At 47.8% G+C, this 22,715-nt stretch overlaps 1 protein-coding gene across 2 annotated transcripts in view; it reads right to left on the bottom strand.

Annotated features, from left to right (window-relative positions):
• Tmem154 (transmembrane protein 154) overlaps positions 1-21,340 on the bottom strand; it is a 41,768-nt gene extending 20,428 nt beyond the window's left edge. Inside the window, exons 1-3 of one of the 2 annotated variants that reach the window (XM_006985336.4) lie at positions 21,015-21,340; positions 3,384-3,647; positions 3,252-3,290 (exon numbers count right to left, since the gene is read on the bottom strand). In XM_006985336.4, coding sequence (XP_006985398.1) covers positions 3,252-3,290; positions 3,384-3,647; positions 21,015-21,078 — 367 coding nt within the window. In that variant the 5' untranslated portion in view covers positions 21,079-21,340. Of the gene's footprint in view, positions 1-3,251; positions 3,291-3,383; positions 3,648-20,975 lie in introns of both variants that reach the window. The other variant, XM_076574327.1, reaches the window with a different exon arrangement.
• Positions 21,341-22,715: the final 1,375 nt, after the last annotated feature.

Here is a 22,715-nt window from a genome sequence, read left to right as displayed (position 1 = left end):
GAGGCATTTAACCTTTCAGCATTTAGTTTGAGAAAAGGGAATTTGTATTTACATAAAAGTAGTGGTTAGTATAGAAAAAAATCAAATAAAGATCTCTATCAAAAACTTTTCTGAGGTAGAGGAGATGCTCAGTCAGTAAGGTACCTGCCTCACAAACATGAGAAGTTGAGTTCAATCTCCAGAACCTGTGGCAAAATTCTGGTCATGGGTGTCCACGCTTGCAATCCCAGCCCTGAAGAGGTGGAGGCAAGAGGACCTGGGAGCCTAGCCTCTTAGCCAGGGCAGGGCACTGTCTCAAGGAGGGAGACTGTGTTTCCGAAGCAGACACTCCAGCTTGGCCTCTGATCTCCACACACATGTCCACATTCTCCTGCACACACGTGTAGCAGCGTATACATGGACACACACACACACACACACACATTCATATGCACATGGGGAAAAACTCTTCTGAAATCTATTGTTTCAGAATTCTTAGATTTCTGTGTTATATTTTCTTAAAATGAGGCATATTTAAGCTAAGACAATGTGCCAATCTGTAGTAGGGATAATGTGCAAATCTGGCTTTTGTTGTTGTTGAGACAGAGTCTTGCTTTGTAGCCCAGATAACCCTGGAACTCAACATCCTCCTGCCTCAGTTCCTGAATGCTGGGATGACAGGCTTGCCTCACCATGAAGGTTTGGAATTTTGTTCTTATATCTAAGAGTGTAAAGTTTTCTTTAAAAAGGATCTTGACATCCATTTATTCAATCATTCAACAGCATGTATCAAGCAACAAACATATTACAGACTGAAGATTATGTTAAGTAAACATATAATAATAATAATAGTAAGTGAAGGGGCTGGAACAATGGATGGCTCAGCAGTTAAGAGCATTTATTGCTTTTGCAGAAGATCAGGGTTCAGCACCTACAAGATAGCTCACAACAGTCTGTAACTTCAGTTCCAGGGGATTTGATAGCTTCTTTTGGCCTCTTTTGGCCTCTGAGGCACCTGTATAAACCTGATGCATATAAGCTCACACAGGCAGACAGACAGACAGACACACATACACACACACACACACACACACACACACACACACACACACACACACAAATGTCTTTAGTAAGTAGATAGTTAGCCTTTAATAATCCAGGCATTTTTAAATGACATCACTCAATTCTCACAGCTCTACAAGGTGGGTGTTGAATTAAGCAATTTTACGGGTAAGGAAGCTGAGTCAGAGGACTGGTAGAGCTAAGCAGCCAAGCAGTGAGCTTCTGCTGCCTCTCTCACCCCCATGCCACAGTGTCTGTCAAGCAAGAGGGTTAAGCCGAGTTCTTGGTTCTTTTGGACTTCAAAGAGAGCATAATGTGACAGACAAAAAAAAAAAAAAAAAAACAGAACAGAAAACAAACTGCAAGCGTTCAGATAAGGCCAGCGTGAAGCCTGTGAACGGTAAGTGTGGATGGTGCACTGAGCCAGCATGAGGTGGGCAGAGACGAAGTCTGCCCCAGGAGGGATTGCTCAAACCTCATAAAACCCGAGAACTGGTCAGTGAAGGAAGGGGACCAGAAGAAAGTTCAGACAAAAGGAGCGGTGGTCGTCCCCAGGCCTCTGGCATCCCGGGGAAGTCAGGTCAGGCTCTGGACCAGCAGGTGCTTGGACAGTAGCTGAGTGTGGGATGCTTAGAGGATGCAGGGGCCCAGACTGAGGGTGGGGCTGCTCCTCACATGCAAATGCCTTTGGGACTGAGAGACTTGAACCCCAGAGTTCAAAGAGCTCCGAAGCCTGAGCCCAGCTCTGGACTCCCCTAGGTATGGAGGTTTCACAGGGAACTCCTGCTTCCTCCGAGGCTGAGAAAGGAGGCAAGGACAGAGCCAGGTGCAGAGTCACATGCCTGTAGCCCACAGCTACTTTAGAGAGATGCAGGAGGACTACTTGAGTGGAGGAGTGAAGTCCAGGCTGGGCGACAAGGGCAGCCGGCGGGGTCCGGGCAGCCCCACTGGGTCTTGATTTAACTATAGATTACAGAGAAGCTCCCCTGAGACTACTGTTGCTAGGCTACTCTAAAACATCAAGTGATGGAGAAGGGGTTTTCTCTTCCTCCTTTGTCTATTTTCCAGTTCCTTCTGTGAAGGAAGAGGGTAGCACTTCCTCCCCAGCTCCATTTCCCTCATCTGTTGGCTGTGCATTAGTCATTACAGCACCTGCCTGGAGCTCCGTGGTTGTCCCAGTATGGGACAGAAAGCACGGACATCAAGGTGCCCTGTGAGTAGGCCTGGAGGACCCAGGATAAATTTTCTATGTGAGCCTGCCTATGCTTCTTACTTGGGAAGGTCCTATCCCTTAAGTGAAGCTTGAAATGACTTTTAAGAGCTTCCATTTCAAACTGAAGCCGGCGCCAGTGAGCTGGCTCAGCAGGCAAAGATGCCTGATGCCAAGCCTGACAACCCGAGTTCGATCCCTAGGACCGACACGGTGGAAGTAGAGAACCAATTCCTGCAAGCTGTCCTCTGACTTCCGCATGTGCACCAATGTGTGTGCGTGTTTGCACACACACACACACACTCACACGCACGCACACACACACGCACACATACACTCACACGCACACACACACAAATATAATTTCAAACAAACAAACAAAAATTGGAGTCAGTCACAGCTTACTAGCACAAGTCTGCTTGGGACCCAGACAGCCCCTGAATTCTAGTACTCCTCTCGTCCTCTCCTGTACTTGAAGAGCGCACCTGTGACTGGGAGCTACCTATCTTGATTTCAGTCAGCCATCTTGAGTCAGTTAACAATTTCCATATAGACGCAGCCTCGGTGGGAACAAGAAGAATGTTTCCCTCTGCCCTTTTCAAGGTCAACCTGGAATGTGGGCTGGGGAAAGTCATTTCCATTATAGAAATGTGGACAAAGGAGGCCTTTTCACGGGAGAGTGATGGACCCTTCAAGCCTTTGTCCTGAACTCCAATCTGACTCACACGGCACCTGCCTGACCCTTTCCTCCCACAAGGTGAAATGTCAAATTATTCTAGTGGCCAAGATTCTCCAGGACCCTGGTCTCGAACATGCTCCGATAACAGCAGTTTATTATAATTTCAATGTAGACTGAAAATTAAACACACACACACACACACACACACACACACACACACACACACACACACACACAATGGCATTATTAACTCCTTGAAGACGTCAGTGAGATATATCACTCATCAGTAACTATTACCCCCACCACCAAGCAGATACTCACACGTCTGCAAGACGCTTTGAGATCCTTGGCTAGAAGGCTCTGCAGAAAAGAAAAGAAAAGAGCATTTTGTTTCTGGCGGCCCGTTCAGGGGTAAAACAATTGTCTGCAAACGGGGACACACCAGTCACCTACCTCGTTTAGGTCTCCTGCTTTTAAGGTAGATGGCGATGAGAATCACGGACAGAAGGAAGACCAGCACTGCCAGGGGGACCACCACCATTGACACAAACTGCAGCTGGCCTGGGGGATCGACAGTCTCCTCGGTGGAGGTAGAATTTGTGCCTGTGGCTGACACTTCCGTGGTCCCGACAGCCAAAGCACTCGTTGTCGTCTCCTCGTCTAGTATTCCTTCTTCCGTGGTGCTGTATCCTGAGTGTTCCAACTCCTCATCAGTGCCTGAACATGAACAAAATCGAGACTGCCATGGAGATAAACCTGACAGGTCATGGTTTCGTAAGTTTTTATTATTATTATTATTATTATTTATTTTTTGGTTTTTCGAGACAGGGTTTCTCTGTGTAGTTTTGGTGCCTGCCCTGGATCTCACTCTGTAGACCAGGCTGGCCTTGAACTCACAGAGACCTGCCTGGCTCTGCCTCCTGAGTGCTGGGATTAAAGGCATGCGCCACCACCGCCCGGCTCGGTAAGTTTTAAATATAGCCCAGGTGCATTCGGTGGTGAACCTGATCCACTGTACTTGGCTTTTCCATTCAGTGTGACATGGACTGTTGATTTGATGGAAATGAAGCTCAAGTTGGGCGTGTGTTGAAGATGAGCCAAAACCAGAGGTAAACCTCCCACAAACACAGGCAGTCCAGCCTTAACCAGGCACTTTGACACACTGACAGGGCATCAGAGGCTCTGTCATGTCATGAGCCATTTCCCAAGCCATAGGTTATCAGGATATTGTCAAACGGTTTCTGAATAAATCTAAATGTGCACTTACAGGATGTGAAATGCATACCATAAAAAAGCACATTTAGATGTAAATAAATGGGCCTGGAGATATAACTTGGTGTAAGAAGAGTACATGGCTTCCAAACATAAAGCCTGGGTTCAATTTCTAGCACCACAAAATGATGGATGGAAGGATGGATGGATGGATGGATGGATGGATGGATGGATGGATGGATGGATAGAGAATGAATGAATGAAAGCATGGATGGACAGACAAACAGATAATAGATAGATAGGAATGCATTCTACCTTAATTTTTGTTTTGTTTTTTTTTTTTTTTTTTTGAGACAGAGTTTCTCTGTGTAGTTTTTGGTGCCTGTCCTGGATCTCGCTCTGTAGACCAGGCTGGCCTCAAACTCACAGAGATCCATCTGGCTCTGCCTCCCAAGTACTGGGATTAAAGGTGTGCACCACCACTGCCTGGTTCCATTCTGCCTTAATTTTTAATAAGGGCACTTATCCATGGAAAGGAATTCTTTGATATTTATTCGGATGATGTGGGTTTCAGTATTGTGTTTTACATTTTGCACAGCACAGTCTGCCCTTGAGAGTGTCTGACATATCCTCCTGGATTTTAAATAAAAACACGATGTCTAGCTCATTTGTGAAATAAGATTCTCAAGGCAATCTTTGGAGAGAGTAAGAAAACCCACCATTTATAGCGGTTTAGGAAAATGCATTGGTGGGTGTCATGGTTAACATGGACTGTCAACTTGAGAGAACCTGGAATGGAGAGGGAGGCAAACCCTGGACGTGTCTGTGAGTTTCTAGATGAGGTTCATTGAGGTGGGAGGACCCCCTCCCCACTGAGGATGGCACCATTCCATATTCCGGGGCTCCAGATGAGTAAAAAGGTGAGTGTGAGCTGATCATCAGCATTCATCCCCTCTTTGTTCTGACTGTGGACCCAGTATCCCCAACTGCTTCCCTCTTGGGTCACAATACCTTCCCTGCTATGATGGACTGAATTCTTAATCTGTGACCCAAAATAAACTGTTCTTTTCTGAAGTCGCTTTTGTCATAGCAACAAGAAAAACCACTACAGTGGAGCATTCCCTAGTTCAGAGTATAATAAAGATGACTCTGTCTGACCTTGAGTGCAATTTAAAAGCCCAACACAGAATGGGAAAGGACCTCACCTAGCTCCAGTGGAGATGATGTGGGTGGAGGGATATAGTGCTTTTTTTTTTTTTAACTCTTTGCTCTACACAGGCCTGCCACTTAGGTCCTAAATAAATACACAGAGACTTATTCTTACTTATGAATGCCCAGTCTTAGCTTGGCTTGTTTCTAGCCACCTTTTCTAACTTAAATGATCTTGTCTACCTTTTGCCTCTGGGCTTTTACCTTTCTCTATTTCTGTATATCCTTTCTTTCCTTCTTATTCCATGTCTGGATGTGTGGCTGGGTGGCTGGACCCTGGCGTCCTCCTCTCCTCCTTTTCTCGATCCCCCCTTTATCTTCTCTCCTCCCATTTATCCTCTCTGCCTGCCAGGCCCACCTATCACTCTCCTGCCTCGATAGTGGCCTCTCAGCTCATCAGGTGTTTTAGACAGGCAAAGCAACACAGCCTCACAGAGTTAAACAAATAAGACATAAAAGAATGATCATATCATTTTTGGTTTTGGACACGTGCTTCACTTCCTTTTGCTCGTCTTTTAGTCATCATTAATAAACTATGACAGAACACAGTTAAAAAAATAATGCAACACATCTTTATATCATTAAACAAATATTCCACAGCAAAAAAAAATGAACGTAACACATCATAAAATTGATATTCCACAACAGAGGAACTTTGTCCTGTCATGGTGTGGAACTGCCTCATACTCACCCTGGTCCAACAGAGGAAAAATATTACATGCCGATGACACATCACTAGGTGAAACGTTTTTTCTAAGGAGAAAGATGTGATGCCCAGGGAGAGGTCAGTGGCTTTAAGCTGCACTCTGGCTAGGCCGTGCCTCCACAGGATGACCAAGCCGGACAGCACAGAGCCGCTCAAAAGTTCATCTTTCTTTGTAATTGCGTGACAGTGAGTTCCTCTGATTCACACTACAACAATGAAAACAACTGTTTACCTACATCTACGAACTACTTGTGGACCCCCTCCAATTCCTATATAGATCCCTAGTCTCCAATGTGATGGTATTAGGAGATGTGGCCCCCGGGATGAGGTTAGTACCCTTGTGTGAAAAGAAGGAAACCAGAGGTATTCATGTTATCTCCCCACACCCCCTCGTTTTTTTGGGGGGGGCTCCACACTAAGCAGCATGCAAATGCAAAGTATGTCCTCTACCTCTACCCCTGAGCTATGTCCCAGGACTGCTTTCCTTTCTTTTGCCCACCCTACTGCAGCTGTAGGTGCCGTCACCTATTTCAGGCTGATTTTCTTATTTACTTACTTACTTATTTATTTATTTATTTATTGAAGGTCTTGCTACATAGCCCACACTTGCCTCCAACCAGGAACCCCTTGCCTCAGCTTCCAGAGTTTTGGGATTGCGGGTATATGCCACTACACTCCTGCTTCTTGAGAATTTATTAAGAGCCAAGCCTTGCCCTATGGTGGTGGCGGCGGTGGCGGCGGCGGCGGCACACGCCTTTGATCCCAGTGCTCAGGAGGCAGAGGCAGATGGATCTCTGTGAGTTCGAGGCCAGCCTGGTCTACAGAGCAAGTTCCAAAGCAGCCAGGGCTACACAGAGAAATCCTGTCTTGAAACTACATACACACACACACACACACACACACACACACACACACACACACACACACACAAAGAGCCAAGCCTTTTACCGGCATCATTCCACTTTATCCTTTCTGTGTTTGCAGCTAGATACAGGGACCGAGTTCACACAACTTGCTCAAGATCAAAGCTCACATACATGAAGAAGGGAAGATCTGCATCCCTACAGACTCATCTCATGGTGGAACCTGAGATTGTAACCTAGTAACGCATTTTCCTGCTAGTCGGAGGGAATATGATGCTGATAATCATGGACTTTGGCCAGCAGGCAGAGAGTCAGAGTGGACCCCGGTTCTTGCCCAGGTTTTTGTCCCTCAGCCTAGAACAGGGGGTGGCTTTCTGGCACAAAGGCAGATGAAGAAATGTCTGAGGCAGCTCAGCATTGCGAATGCATGGCTTTGCTGCAGCTTCTCTCCGACTCCTCACCCTGATGCACCACGGGCAGCTCTGCCCGAATGCACGGCATCGCTGCAGCTTCTCTCCAAAGGGAGTCCACGAACCAAGTTCCCGGTAGAACACTTAGTATCCTAGTCCCACTTGACCTGTGGCCCTAGAGAAAACAGGGAAGGATACAGGACGGCAAGAATAAGAGGCTTCTGACAATAAGGCAGTGGAAGGAAGAAAAAGGGAGAGAAGTGTCCCAGGCGGCCCTGGGCTGCGTAGTCTCCGGTGGCCCTTGGTGGCACTGTGGAGTGTAAAGGGGCGGCAGTCTCTCCCTCCAGTACACCGCGACAGGCTCAAGCATGTTTTCCATCAGACTCTCCAGTGTCTAGTTAGGTAAATGAGAGCTGAGAGTTCTTTCTGCCTCTGTCTCTTTCTCTGCTTTTTAAATTAATTTTGTGGCACTCAGGGACACTTGCATGCTAAGCAAGTGCTGTACCACTAAGCTGTACCCCAGAGCGCTGCAGTCTCCCCCTCCCCCCCCTCCTCTGCTTTTTGTTTATTCTGCAGCCTTCATTTTCAGAGACACACATATCTCCCCCCCCACCCCGCCCTAGCCAGGCCTAACCTCATGAATGGTGTCCCCCCCCTCCCCCTCCCCATGCCAAATAAATGACAGTAGATGAGCTGAAGTGTAGCCAGAAGTTTCTCAGGTCCTGCCTGGACCCCCGTGGTCAGGAATAATATCTCCCATCCATGGTCCCACAGCTGCTTATAAAATAATCACTAAGAGGCTTATATTAATTACAAACTGTATGGCCTGTGGCTTCAGCTTATATTAGCTAGCTCTCTCAACTTAATTCAACCCATTCTTATTAATCTATATGTTGCCACATGGTCATGGCATTACTGGTCTGCTGGCATCTTGTTGCTCCTTTGGCTGTGGGCTGGTGTCTCCCCTGATTCCACCCTTCTTCTCTCTGTATCTCTGCTGGGATTTCCCACCTGACTGTAAGCTTTCTTGCCATAGGCCAAAACAGCTTTATTTATTATCCAATGGGAGCCACACATATTCACAGCATACAGAAAGCCATCCCCCAGCACTGAAGGAAGGCTTATTGTATGCTAAGTCCCAGGATAAACCCCCCTCTCACAGACACATAGCCCACCCACCCCAAGACGTCATCTAACCTGAACTTTAAAGCTTTGCTGTCCACACTTTGCAGATGAATGGGCGAGATTGTCTTTCCCTGGGGAGCAATCCTGTCACTCGGGCTACATTCTATTTTTTTTTAATATTTTTATTTTATAATTAACTTAATTTCACATATCAGCCACAAATTTCCCCATCCTCCCCTCCCCCAATTTACCCCCCATTCCCACCTCCTCCAAGGCAAGGTCTTCCCTGGGGAGTCAGTTGGGCTACATTCTAAAGATGCACAAGGGATTTTGTTTGTTTGTTTGTTTGTTTTTCTTCTTGAAAATGAGGGCAGCTGGGCGGGATGGTTCGTGTCTTCAATGCCAAAGTGTTACAGGGTTGTTTTGTTTTGTTTGGTTTTGTTCCCACAGCCACTGAGTTAAAGCTGCTTTTAACCCAATGGCCATGGGGGAGCCCCTCAACCACTCCTTGGCCTCATGCACCCCGCGACGCATGTCTTTTCTAAGGAACACTTGCCTGTGCTTGGTGAGTATCAGTGACATTGTCCCCCAGCAACAGGGTCTAGCACCCTTGGGGAGGACCCAGGCTCCTCAGGAAGTGAGTCTAGCTGTGGGCTCCACTGAGCTCCCCAGGGCTTACAGCTTTTCTGCTTCTGACCTCAGACACCCTGCGCATGCAGGACTTCCCCACTCCATGCTCATAACCATGGGTCCTAGTAAAAGTTTAGAATCTGTTCCCTAAAAGTACCCTCCAAAGTCCTTCTCCCTGCCCTTCCCCCAGCACCACTGAAGGCAGGAGAAATGGTAAAAGTGAACTGTGAAAAGCTAAGTGGTTTCTGGCCCCACAGTACGCACACACCAGGGGTGGCCTATCTGATATTATTACCTTTGTCTCCCACCCATCCTTGTTTGCTTTTTAGCTGTCCCCCCCAGGAGTCCCATCTGCTTGCCATGACTTCCTCATTTATAGTCTAAATTTGGATATTGTCCAGGACCTGAGTGATAGGGATGGGGATAAAATAGGCTAAGCTGGGGGTGGGGTGAGTTCAGAGTGGGTGTGGGAAGGAGAGGTGTGAGCAAGCACAAGGCAGAGGAAATCCGGAAGTAATGAGTGAAGTGCAGTAGGCCCTGTGGAGATCACCGTGCCTGTCACCCGTCTGCAGGTCTCACAGGAGCTTTCAGAGTAACCTGGGTGGCCTAGTCATGGTTATCTCAGGTGACCCCATCACAAACTTCCCGGGTGACAGGAGCCATCAGTCACTTGAAGATGAAGCGAAGCTCCATTTATTCCATCATCTGACTGTTAAGCCCCAAATCGCCAGGTAGTCCTGCAGGCTCCCTTACAAATGTTTGTTGACAGTCTTCATGCCAACACATCTGGGACTCCGTGCAGACGTCTGGTGAGGGTCCTGGGGAAAATCTTCATGCGTGGGGGCAGAAACGAGGCGAGATCTGGGAGTTCCGGCAGCGGAGCCCCACGGATGCCTTCGTCACCATTTTGAGGATGGCCACGGAGTGGAAATGACTTGGCTTCTTGGTGAGGCAAGCCAGTTAACTTCTCATTTTTGAAAGTGGAAGAAATGTGTAATCAAGATGTAGGTTTTGCGGTCACTGCTGTGCTGTTTAGCTGGTGCTGAGCGCTGGGGATGAAGAATATTTGGTTCTGTCGTGCCGGGGATCTTGCACATGTAAGCATATGCTCTACCGCCGAGTTGCACCCCAACCCTTCTTGGTTTTGAAATGGGGATGCATTTTGTACCAACCGACAGAATACCACACTGCTGATGTCCTGTGAAATAATGCACTGATAAAGGAATGTTTCCTAACTCAGGATAGCATGAGATGCTATCAGCCAGATGCCCTGTTCTTGCCTTTATTGATTCTGCAAGAGTGTGTGCCCAAATGATTTAGGTACTTATAATGCAGACAATGAAATGGGACGATGCACACCAGGTGCCCTGTGCTCCCTCTCCTGCTCTGGAGTAACTGACCATTTCTGTGAATCTGAGGATGCTCAAGAAACTAAACCCAAGACTTGCATCCATGTGTCACCCCTGACATCTGTATAGAGCAAAGAGCCCAATTTGTGTTAGAAGTTCAAAAACAAACAAAAACAAACAAACAAAAAACAGAAGAGAAAACCTACAGGGGGTGGGTAGGGATGCAGCCCTTGCTTAGCAGGCATGAAGCCCTGGGTGAAACTTCAGCTCTGGAGAAACTAAGCGTGCCTACAATCCCAGCTTTTTGGAGGTGGAGGCAGGAGATCACAAGTTCAAGGTCATCCTTGGCTTCAGGAGATTCTATCTCGAACAACAAAGTTAAAATCCAAGGGCACCTCTGGCAGTTCTGTCTCAGCCACACATTCCCCCCCCCCCCCCCGCCCCCCACCGGAGCACTTAAAAGCCTGATGCTCAGATCTCACCCCAACCCATGGTGTCTGTATCCCAGGCTGGGGTAAAGGCTTTGATGCTCACCAGCAGACCACAGGCTGCAGCCAAAGTTGAGACCAACCTCTAAAGTCTCTCACCTCTAGCCTCCCTTAGGCTACCTCAACTCACCCTTGTTCTAATCTTCATTCTATAAACTTGACAAAAATCAAAAGGCAGGGCCCTGGAAGCCTAGTACCCAATCTATCAGCAGAACCCAATGGCTGAAGGTCATCACTGAAGGCTGAGCCCCTGGGAGATGCTGGCCAGGGTATGTTAGGAGAGGAACACAAGCACAGAGCACCCCCCTTTCTGAATAAGTTGGAGAGATGTGTGCTTGGCTTTAGAACCTGCATCTCCCAAAGAGGTCTACTGACGGCATTAAGCATAATGGTAGTTTAAGTCTATAGTTGCTGGAACTATATGGGAAGGCTCATAAAGCATAGACTTTCCGATACCTCTCTCAGTGTTGTGATGTAGTGGGCTTGAGTTAGATCCCAAGACAGTTCATTGGTCTGGAGATAGTTGCCTAAGTAATTTTGTGGTCAATAATGATCAGCTGTCCCCAACAGCTACTGTCCCTCAGCTTCACCCGCTAATTTGATGCTATCTAGAGATGTAGCCTGGGTAACAGGGTGTGTGTCTCGGAATCAATCCTAGGGCCTTGCTCCTGCGACACACATACTCCACTGCCAAGCTATAGGCCTGGTCCCAACAGTATTTCTTAAATTCTTCCTAGATAACTCTAGTAAATATGCTCCCTGGGCTGGGACCTACCGAGCTAAATCATAAATGAGTGGACAGTGTTTTAATTTGCCATTACTCATGGTGACAGACTTATTAGTTTAAGTGTGTTGGGATCATATGCAGAAAGGAGCCTTAGGAACGAAGTAAATAGGTGTATACACCATTAAGTGGTTGATATTTTTTTCCTAGTGATTACTTTTAAAGAATTAATTATTCAGTATTTGTGCAACCTGATTGTAGGGTGGCCAGGAACAAATGGCCATACCAGACCTAACTGGTACCAGCCTGGTTATGGAGGTTGACTGTGTGTGATACATAGAGATGCTGTGCCAAGTAGAGGGATGGTACCAGTGGGACAGCTTGGCTCAGGGACCACGGACGGTGCCCAAAGTGCCCTGCCCTTTCCCGGTTCACTGCCCACAAAGCAGCACCAAGCTATTATTATCCACGCCAGGCAGTGGTGGCGCACGCCCTTAATCCCAGCACTTGGGAGGCAGAGGCAGGAGGATCTTTGAGCTTGAGGCCAGGCTGGTCTAGAGAGTAAGTTTTAGGACAGCCAGTGCTACACAGAGAAACTCTATCTTAATGTGTGTGTGTGTGTGTGTGTGTGTGTGTGTGTATTATCTGAAATGATTTCCACCATGCATGTCTCTATGGTCTGCTCTTTGGCTGTTTGGTACTTTCCTGGCACCCGGGAGTCTGGTATAAATAGCTGTTTGCAGACTGAATGACTGAAGGAAATGTTCAATAGGTCCACGGGGCTGGGACTGCTACTGGGTGGTAGAGTGCTTGAAGCATGTGTGAGGCGTTGGATTCCATGGCCAGCATTGCCAAAGAGGGAGGGCAGGTGGGGCTGGGGTGGCATTGTTAGTCACCCCTGTTTCCTGGCTACCAAGGTGGATGCCTTCCTCACTCTAATAACTTTCCGCCTGGAAGCATGTGGTGTGTCCCTAATCACAGAGGAACAGAGCCTGAGGGTGGTTTTTTTTTTTTTCAAAAGCTACCAGGACTGAGAAAACAAAATATGGGCAACAAACGCTTAAAGCAGATAAGGATAAGTCCCCTGTGATGTCCTTGGTTATGTCCTTGGTTTTTGTGCCCCGGGGGTGAGAGAGATGGGGTGCTTCATTAGAACCCTGCCATGTGAAGGCAGTGGGATCCCTCCCCTCTGGCACAGAGGCATTGCTGTTTTCATTGGACACTCTGGAGTTCCGTGGATTCCATAACTTTTATGAAGTGACAGAAGTCACTCAATATGTTTGCCCTGACACATGTCCTTGAAGAAGATGTGATCAGAATACACAGTCAGCTGAGGAGAGGCGAGGAAGACGTGTGGAAGCCGCCATCAGGTGTGGAGAGCTGATCAGACACACAGGAGACCCACAGTATTCCGATGCCTTTTTCATTTTCAGTATTTTATTGTTATTTATTTCTTTTGAGAAAGCTTGCTTATATTTAACCAGACTTTCCTGGAACCCAAGGCTGACTCTTGTTTGAGTTTTCCACTTGGGAAAGGTGCAGATGTGCATGGTGGCACATGTCTGCAATCCTAGCACTCAGGAAGCTGAGGCAGGAAAATCACGTTTGCCACCAATCTAGTCTACGTAATAAGCTCTGGGCTAGGCTGTCTGAGAGTCATTTAACTGGTTCTCTCGGATTTTTATTTTCTAAATCTGGCAATATTAATCATGTGCATAAACATGCACATTTTTTTGGAGAGAGTAAGTTAATTTTTAAGTAAATCAGTCACTGGTGTCCTGGCACAAAAACGGCCTGATGGCAAACCTTAACAACCACTGGGATCTGATTTCTGAAAATCACAGTGGGGTGAGGGAGCAGGAATAAGGAAAATGAGGGCTAATTGACCTAAAACAGAGAAATTCTAAAACCAAGACAGACCAATGGCTTCTGTTGTAAGGAAAAGAAACAGAGTGGAGGTGGGGGATGAAGCTTGGTAGAACGCTTTTCCAGCCTGAACGAAGCCCTGGTTGTGGGCCAGCCCTGTATGAAACTGCACATGCCGTAAACCCAGCACTCAGAAGGTGGGGGCTGGAGGATTGGGAGTTCAGAGTCATCCTTGGCTGCATTGTAAGTTGGAGGCCAGCCCGGGGTACAAGAGAGACTCAAAAAGCAGTGAGACAGGAGACAGAGCCCAGCACTGAGTGCCTTCTCTTCCTCTACCTCCTTTCATTTTCCAGGCATGATGTCTGTGATGCCTCACCAACCCAGGCAGAGTTTCCCATCCGCTTCATGTTCCATACACTTTATTTCAAGTTTTCAAAACAACTTTTACCAGATTGAAGGCTAATGTCTCTGTAACTTATACCCCAGTGTGGTTCTTGCAGAAGATTCCCCCTAAAATGCCAGTAACCACTGTCCTTTCTAAAAATGTTCAATGCAAATGTTCTGGGTCCGAGGTTCTTTCCATTTCAAGGAGGTGAGTACAAAGGTTTGTTCTATCCAACTCAGAGGTGGAGGAGGCAATAACTGTTCTGAGCTGAAGATGCAGAATGGAAACTCTCACACATTAGAAGAGTTGAGATTGTTGTGTTGTATGTGTGTGTATGTTGAAAGCATGTGTGTGCCTCACCAGTGCACGTATGTGTGAAGGTCAGAGGTCAATGTTGGGAGTCTTTCTCTATCACTCTGACCTATCTTTTGAAACAAGATCTCCAACTGAACCTGAAGCTTGTATTTTGGAGAGGCTGGCTCACCATCGAGTCCCTGGGGTACACCTGTGCCTACCTGCCATCGCTGAGGTTACAGACATACATGCCTCCATGCCAGGCTTTTACATGGTTGCTGGGGACCCAAACTGAGGTCTTCATGCTTGCACAGCTTTATGCTTGCACAGCTTCATGCTTGCACAGCTTCATGCTCGCACAGCTTCATGCTCGCACAGCTTCATGCTCACCCAGCAAGCAGCTCACCCACTGATCCACGTCACCAGCCCTGAGATTGTTGTTTTAGTGTCAACCATCTTATTGAGATGAGAGCTTTCTGGGTAGCCAAGGTTGGCCTCAAACCAGCAATCCTCCTGCCTCAATTTTTCAATTGTTGAGATTATAGGTATGCAATACTACATCTGGCTAAGATTGAGGATAATTAACATTTTGGAATAGAATTAGGAAACTGGATAAGCTAGAAATAATATTGAGCCAGGTATTACTAGTATAGACGTTGATTATAGCAAGTCTTAGGTTACAAGATAAATTTCATGTTGTTCATTCACCCGGCCAGTCAGGCACCACATTTTATTGTATGTCTGCTGGACCAGTGCCAAGCACTAAACTAAATCTGGGCTACTAGAGTAAATGAGAACAGACCAGGCCCTTGCCTCCCAGGGCAATGACTAAGTCAGGACAATAACATACAGATCGGGAATTATGGGGCCAATGAATAAAAACTGGACTCTGTTCGCGTACAGAGAGCCATGAGGGTATGGAAGGCAAAGAGGGTATGGGACTGCACTCAGGACATCCTCGCAAATGATGGCGTCTGAACAGTCTATTGAGCAAAGACCACAGGGAAAGGTGGCAGAGATGAGGGCCGGGCACACAGAAAAGCCCAGTATTCTCACACAACTTGGCACCATTGAGTGGCTGCCCCATGAGGCAAACGGTAGGAAGTGACGAGGGTTAAGTGAGACAAGAGTTCAAGCCCAGTTCACATGGTGTCCTGTCATGACGTCAGAGCATGTGGGGTCTAGCCCGGGAGAAAAACACGGAGCGGGTGAGTACAGGAAGGTGTCTGCATTTGTGTTGCAGAATGATTGCTCTGGATTTATGTGAGATGGGATGGAAATGATACCAGAGTTAATGAGGCTGCTTAAGATGTCAGCAGGGCATCCCAGATAAGATGCAGGGTGGGTGCGAGCCACCAGGGAGCACAGAATGAGTCCTGTTTCTGACATGCTCAGCTGACGGCACCCATGCTGTACCCAAGGGGAATTGAGGATGAAATCAAGTTTACAGATGGATGGAGATGCCTGGGTAGAGGTGAGTATTCCGGAAGTACCTCAGCTTAAGAGTGGGACGGAAGTCACACGGTGGTGTGCCGGCCCAGGAACATGGAACAGGGCAGAGGGGGGGCGGGGAGCAACAGTAGTGTGAAGCGAGCAGCTGGAAAAGAAAGATTCGTAATCCCAAACTGAAAAGGAGACCTACAAATACTAACATCATAAGACCCAAGCAAGAGGGCTGGCTTCAGTCATATAACATTCACGAGTATAAAGGCTACTTGAAGCTCCATGGCCAGGGTAAAAAGCAGGGGTGGGGGTAGGATGGATCCCAAATAGCCCCCATTACTCAGATTTTGCTAGGCCCTGGATTATTTATCATCTTTAAATTTCTCTTTTCTTTTTTCTTTTTATTCGCGCGTGCGTGCGTGCGTGCGTGCGTGCGTGCGTGCGTGCGTGTGTGTGTGTGTGTGTGTGTGTGTGTTGTGTTTGGCTGGGTGCCCACACAGGCCAGAAGAAGGTATTATGTCCCCTGGAGCTGGAGTTACAGGTAAACGTGAGCTACCTGACTTGTGTGCTGGGACCCAAACTCCAGTCCTCCGCAAGAACAGCAAGAGCTCTATCAGGGGGTCTTAGTGTCACATGCCTTTAATCCCAGCAGTCAGGAGACAGGGGCACCAGGATCTCTGAGTTCCAGGCCAGCCTGATCCAGGACAGCCAGGGCTACACAGAGAAACCCTGTCTCAAAAAACCAAAACCAAAACAAACAAGCAAAGAGCTCTTAACTTCTGAGCCATCGTCTCTCCAGGCCTTTGCCATGCTTTTCGTCTGAAGGAAACAGCACCACAGATATTGTTGCAGTACAGCTCTAGAATGTGTCCCCACATCTCATGTATTAAAGGCTTGGTTGCCAGGCTGTGGCACTCTCACCTGGTGAGGGAACCTTTAATAGGTGGGGCCCAGTAGAAGAAAATTAGGTCACTGCAGGCACGGCCTTGGAGAAGATGCTGGGACTCAGTCTACTCCCCGTCTCCACTTCCCAGCTGCCCACAGTGAGCAATTTTCTGCACCAGAGACTCCTAACCATAGTGTATCTTCTCACTACAGGCCCAAAGACAACATGGCCCAACTGACTCTGGACTCAGACCATGACCTAAAATAAGCCTTCCTTCCTTAGAAATTCACTTCTTCAGATGTTTTACTTTGATTTTGCTCATTTGTTTGTTTTGGGTTTTGTGTCTTTTTGTTTATCAGTCGGTTGGTTGGGACTGGGGTTTAAACTAGGACTTCACATGTGCTGGGCCACTCTGCCACAGAGCTCTATCCCTAGCCCTTCCTCGGCTATTTTATTACACTGACAGAAAGCTCAGCAAAACAGCCGTGGCCAGACTTGACATCATTTCTATCCCTGACTCCCAAATCTCTATTCCCCCTTCTTCTGTGGATGGACATTAGATTTTCTTTTCTCCCCTAGTTTTACAAATGGCACAGTCCACATTGTTGGCCTGGTCTCTTTGCTGCACATTCCTGAGTGATCTGGAATAAACCCTCAGGATGGCAGAGTAAGAACGTTTCCAAGCCACCCTCCAGAAAGGCTGCACAGAAAAACTCCCCTCTCCAGCAACCCGATCCATTTAAGAAAACGTTCCCAGTGGGCAACAGCTAGAAATACCAGATGAAATAAGAGAAGCTGCTTTTAAATGCCTAAAGAAATCTCAAGAAAGCAAGGATATCATGTCTGGAGGGGCAGAGGTCACTGGTAATCCCAGCACTAAGAAAGTTGAGGTAGGAAGACTGTGAGTTTGAGCTAACCTGAACTAGAGGCAGACCCTATTTCATAAAAACAAAACAAAACAACAACTAAAAAACCCTAAATACCAACAAGATTATAGAGGAAATGAAAACCCAGAGCCTACCTGGTTTTGCGGATTGCCTCAAACAAAGACTTGGGCTCCAGGGATCTGAGAGACTATGCAATGCTTTTAGGGAACCCCTCTCCAATAACTGTGTCAAACGTTACAGCCACAACACCAGGCCATGGCCTAAAGGGTATGTCAGAGTGGATGACAGTATTCAGCCCTCATGTCAGCTGGGACAACCCTGACCCTGTTAGCAATCGTTACCTTTCTCACCGGCCACCTCCCTGTCCCTATAGCTATTCCTGGTTATTGACTGGCCTCACTGTTGGTTCTGCTTTGATGGCTCACATCTTTCCAGAGGTGCTGACACCCTCCTCATGCAGTTCTCAGAGACTGAGTCCTACTGTCTGCCTGTCCCGTGGTTGAAGTGAAGCCTGAGGTCCAGTCATAACTTCCTCTAAGCTCAACACAGCCCTGGCTTCATTCCTCGTGTGTCGTATAGAGGAGGATGTTGTACTTTCAAGGAGTTAGGGGTTGACGGAGAGAGTCTGGAGTTAAACAGGTGAGCCATTCTCTGCATGCCCAGGCTCTGCCCTCAGCACCCTCGAGACTTTCCTCATGACTGGGAAGCCACGTAGCAGGTAGCAAGATTCAGTCCATACGAACGTTAGAAGAAAATCATCCGGTAGATAACAGCAGACATAAAGTGAACAGGAGGCCGAGCTTAAAGCAAAAACTAAGGAAAACACATATCTGTTAGACTTTCTAGAAATGCAAATAGTGCTCACTAGAATCAAAAGCTCAGTGGGCGGGTTAAGCTGCAGATTGCTGTGTACAGTTCCTGTTTCGCCACGTCGTGGGCAGCCTCTGAGTGAGGGTGGTGCAAACTGTAGCAGGCGGGCCGAGTACGGGGCACGCGGTGTCCTCACAGAACCGAACTCATCTCGAAAGGCCCTCCCCCTCCCGGTTTCCCGGAACCTGGAACTGTAGACTCTTTTGAGCCCCATCCCCTGCTGGGTTGGGTCTGCTTGGCTGTGGTTTCTGTTGCTATTGGTGTTGAGGCTGGGTCTCTCTGTATGGCCCCATTAAACGTTGACCTCGGTCCTTCTGAGCCCCCACCCCACCCTAGTGCTGGGATCTCAGGCATTCACCACCAGCACCAGTATTTGTCTTTTCTTCTGTACTCTCTTTTCTTCCTTTTTTATCTTCTCTCTCTCCTCTCTTCCCTCTCTTTTCTTTCGTTGTACTTTTATATCCCTAATCATCCCTGGAGTCAGTTCCCGGCTGGGCATGGCCATTCTTTCTCTCCCGGTTCCCACACCCCAAAGCCTCTCACCTAAAGGCTCTAACATCCTGCTCTTCTTGATTCTGCTCTGAACTCTGCTAGGCCCCAGCTCCTCTAATCACTCTACACCTATTTCAGCTCCTGCTTCCCTTACAGCGACCCACAATAAACCCAGCTCTCAACGTTCCTTTTCCCGTGGACAGGTCTTGGCCACAGCAAGCAAATACCATTCTGTTACTAACATGCAGGAACCACAAAGCTTGGCCTTCCTGTATACAGACCTTAACTCCAGCCTCCTGAAGATCCCGCACTGGCTGAGATGTGCTGTCCGGAGTTCGTTTCAACTATGCTCATTGATTTGGTCAAAATCCAAGGAAAGCTATTTTCCTACTTGCCTCCTGTTTGTTTCCCCGGGGATAATTTCACTTGAGATGGTTCTCAGTTCTGACCCTGGCTGTCCATCAAAAGACAGGCTGGCACACAGGGAATGAGGCCGACCTCCTGCAAGAGTAAATACTATATATTTGTTGTTACAAAGGCTTCATTTGAGGCCGACCTCAGAAGATGCTTGCCGTCGAGAGAGTGGCACTGTTCAGGAGTTTGGACTTTTCTACTAAACATCCACAGACAATTTATTTTTTAATAACTAAAGACATAAAAAATAACCTGGGCTCTAATTCATATTCTTAAGCACCATTGGCTCAAAAGGATATGCATTGATTGCTTTAAAAACTAAGCTTGAATGTGGAATAGACTCTCCCTGGACTAATGTCCAAGTATGCAGCCTTTATCATCTAGCTTTCTGCAAGTGGTATTTTGCACCTTTTAGGCAGCAAGGATACAGGCAGGCCCCAAGCAGCATGGTGGCTTATGGAGACCCTCTCTGAACAGCACTGCAACCATGCTTTCATCTCTGACTTCGGATTTTCCTCTGTACCGCCTGCTTTCAGGGCTCTGTGGTTCTTAAAGATCAGCCTCATAGTCATTCCAGGGATGACTTTAACATCTACTAACAATTACAGAGTCCATAGTATATGCTAAGCTCTGGCAGAGTTTAGGAAATTCAAAGATAAATTAAAGAGGATATTTTTTTCCTGCATATGCTCATGGCTCCTTCCAGCTTCCCCCCAGCTCCAAAGCACAGTGTACTACACAAGTGCACATACAGTGCACTACACAAGTATGGACTTCCCATCTCACTTGAAAGGTCATACACACACACACACACACACACACACACACACACACACACACCCCTCACATGCTGCTTCAGACGCTTGGGCACACCACACAGAGTGCCCTGCCAGAGAGCTTGAGAGACTGGGAGAGAGGTACCTGCCAGCCTCTAGGAAGCTGCCATCTCTGTGACATCAGTGTCTGATGTCACCACCCTATCTAAATGACAATAGCACATTTTCCTTCTGCTTTAGACAAGGCCCTTCCCTAGAAGCAGGCATTATCTACCCATCCACAGAAACCAGAGACTGCAAGTGTATCTACAAAGGGCAAGTCAACAGAACCTTCAGAGGCGATTGAGGGAGTGTTAGCTTGTTGTAGCAACTGCCGAGAGAGCCGGTCAACGGCTGCTCAGCCTGAAGTACTGAGATGTGGTGCTGTCTCGCCCAATACCTTGACTGCCTGCAATCATACTAGCCCTTAGAGCAAATGTTCATTAGAAACAATGGGTGCAAAGAACCCCCCCCCATGGTACCAAGATCAAAGAAAAGCAGATCAAAGAATTATCTGGATGTTAGGGAGTGGACGAATGGACGCCTGATAATTATTTCCTATTTACATCTTTTTCCAAATCCTTTCCAGGAGTACACTTCCATACCCTAGTTGTTTGGCTTTTTTTTTTTTTTCCTCCAAGAGGTTTTTGGAACCAGCAGAGTTCTCAGCTATTAAAGTGAAATCATTACTTCTGTCTTTTAGCAGACTGGAACATTCTTTTCCATGAACTGCCAAAAAGTTTATGGTTTTCTTAATATGCCCAGTAAAGCTGATTAATTACAAGGATCATAAAAGGCCAAGATAGCCGGGGGTTTAGAACAAGCGAGAGGCTGCGAGGAAAGCAAGATTCATCCTCCAGCCCTGCCCTCCCAGAAAAGACAGTTTTCATTTTCTTCGCTTTTAAGTTTCACCGAAAAGATTAGGTTTTCTGGGTGGGAAACCCTCCCGAAAGAGTCCTGTAGCCGCGGGCACCCACAGGCTTCCGTATCCTCGTTCCCAGCTGGAGGTCGCTTACCCTGGTCGGAGTGACAGAGCGCGAGTCCCAGGGCCAAGACCAGGGCGACACAGAGCGCGGTCATGTCAGCTGGCTCGCCCCGCGCTCAGGATGCTGCGGAGCCCCGGTCTCCCTCCGACGCGCACATTTCCTGTTTCCTGCTCCTTTGGGTCGGTGCTCACTTGAAGGAGAGGTGTTTGCCTGATTTTTAGGAAGTGATGTAACTCCTCTGCAGGAGCCTGTCAGACTGGCAAGGGTTGCAACAGAGGAGCTGCTTGCTGGCCCAGCACTGATTCAGTTAGCACCTCCCTAGCCCTCGGGAGTCTGGGCCTCCACCTTTCTGTCCCTGAGAAACCCAGGCCGTTGCTCAGGTGCCATTCAGCAGCAGGAGGGGGCCTGGACCACAAAGACGTTCAAACGTGGCAAGTTTGCACATCTCTCTGGCCGATCTCTGGAGCTGTCCAGAGCCTTGGATAGCGCTGACCTGAACTCAGTGCTGATGGCGTTGTCTCAGATCAGCGCTGTCTGGGAACAGGCATTAGCCACATTGTCCTGGGCACTGGGCTGAGCCTCGTGGGAAGTGAACTTTTGCATGAAGTAAACTTAATTTTAAATCTGAACAACTTCACGCACTGAATGGCTGTTGGGATGGACAACACAGGCTGAAAAAAACTGGGGAAAAAAAAAAAACCACTGGAAAATTGCTCTTTCCCCTGCCTCAGCCCTCCAGTGCCTGCTCCCCAGAGGTCCCATTTGGATCTACAGTCAGCACCACACCTTGCTTCCCCGGGAGAAATATCTTTGCAAGGAAGACTTTGCACACGGGGCATGCAGGTGGGAAGTGGACCTGTACCTCCTGACCTTTCTTTTACACAGCAATGCGTTTCTATGGGGCTGTTAACCAGCAAAACAGGATTGAATAGGATTAGGATAAGGCTGGAAATCCTACCCAGTGGAAACAATGAAGAAGCGGGGGTGGGGGGTGGGGTGGGGGGGGGCTCTTTTACATACTCCAGTGGCCAGAGTGCGCTGGAGCCCTTCCCTTGGTTGGATTAGCCCCGATGCACACTGCTGATTACGTTCCTCATCGCGTTTGTTGTGGTGCCTAGAGACAGGGGAGCAAAGAAGAGCATCAGACTCCTCTAGAGCCCGGTGTCACCTCCGTCCCATCCTGTCCCAGGTGAGCTGCTAGGTGTGAACATACCAAGTGACCTGGGTTCCAGAGCCCCTGACACAGCCATGAACTTGTTCTTCAGCCCATTGCTTTTCAGTGTTTACCTCAGTTCTTGTCTCCATAAAGAGTGGTGATTCCCATGACAATCGGTGCATTCATGGACTGACAGTATGCGTTTTAATATCTTAAAGTGACAACTGAAGCCACTCTTGATACACCACACCTTTGCACTTTGGGAACAATGCAAAAGACAAGAGATGTGTTCCGAACCGGATGATCGATCTGAAAGCAGCCGAGAAAGAACTATTCATCACCCTGGCTGAGAGTCAATAGGACCCTGGCTCCAAGACACTGTGGCGCAGAGTTTGGGTGGCAATTATTCCTGTGGGAGTGAGTTTTTCTTCAGCTGTGACACACACACCTGCAGAAGAGAAGGCCCGGGACCCGGGAGTTCTGAGCCTCACTGTGCCATTGACTTCCTCTTAAACACAGCTTTGGCTCTTGGGCTGAGGCACACATTTGACAAGGGTGAGGCTGTCTGCCGGACT

The sequence above is a fragment of the Peromyscus maniculatus genome, chromosome 6 (assembly GCF_049852395.1).
Source record: "Peromyscus maniculatus bairdii isolate BWxNUB_F1_BW_parent chromosome 6, HU_Pman_BW_mat_3.1, whole genome shotgun sequence".
Classification (NCBI taxonomy): domain Eukaryota; kingdom Metazoa; phylum Chordata; class Mammalia; order Rodentia; family Cricetidae; genus Peromyscus; species Peromyscus maniculatus.
The sequence above is the reverse complement of the archived record's forward strand: the minus strand, read 5'-3'. Positions and strand labels throughout refer to the sequence as shown.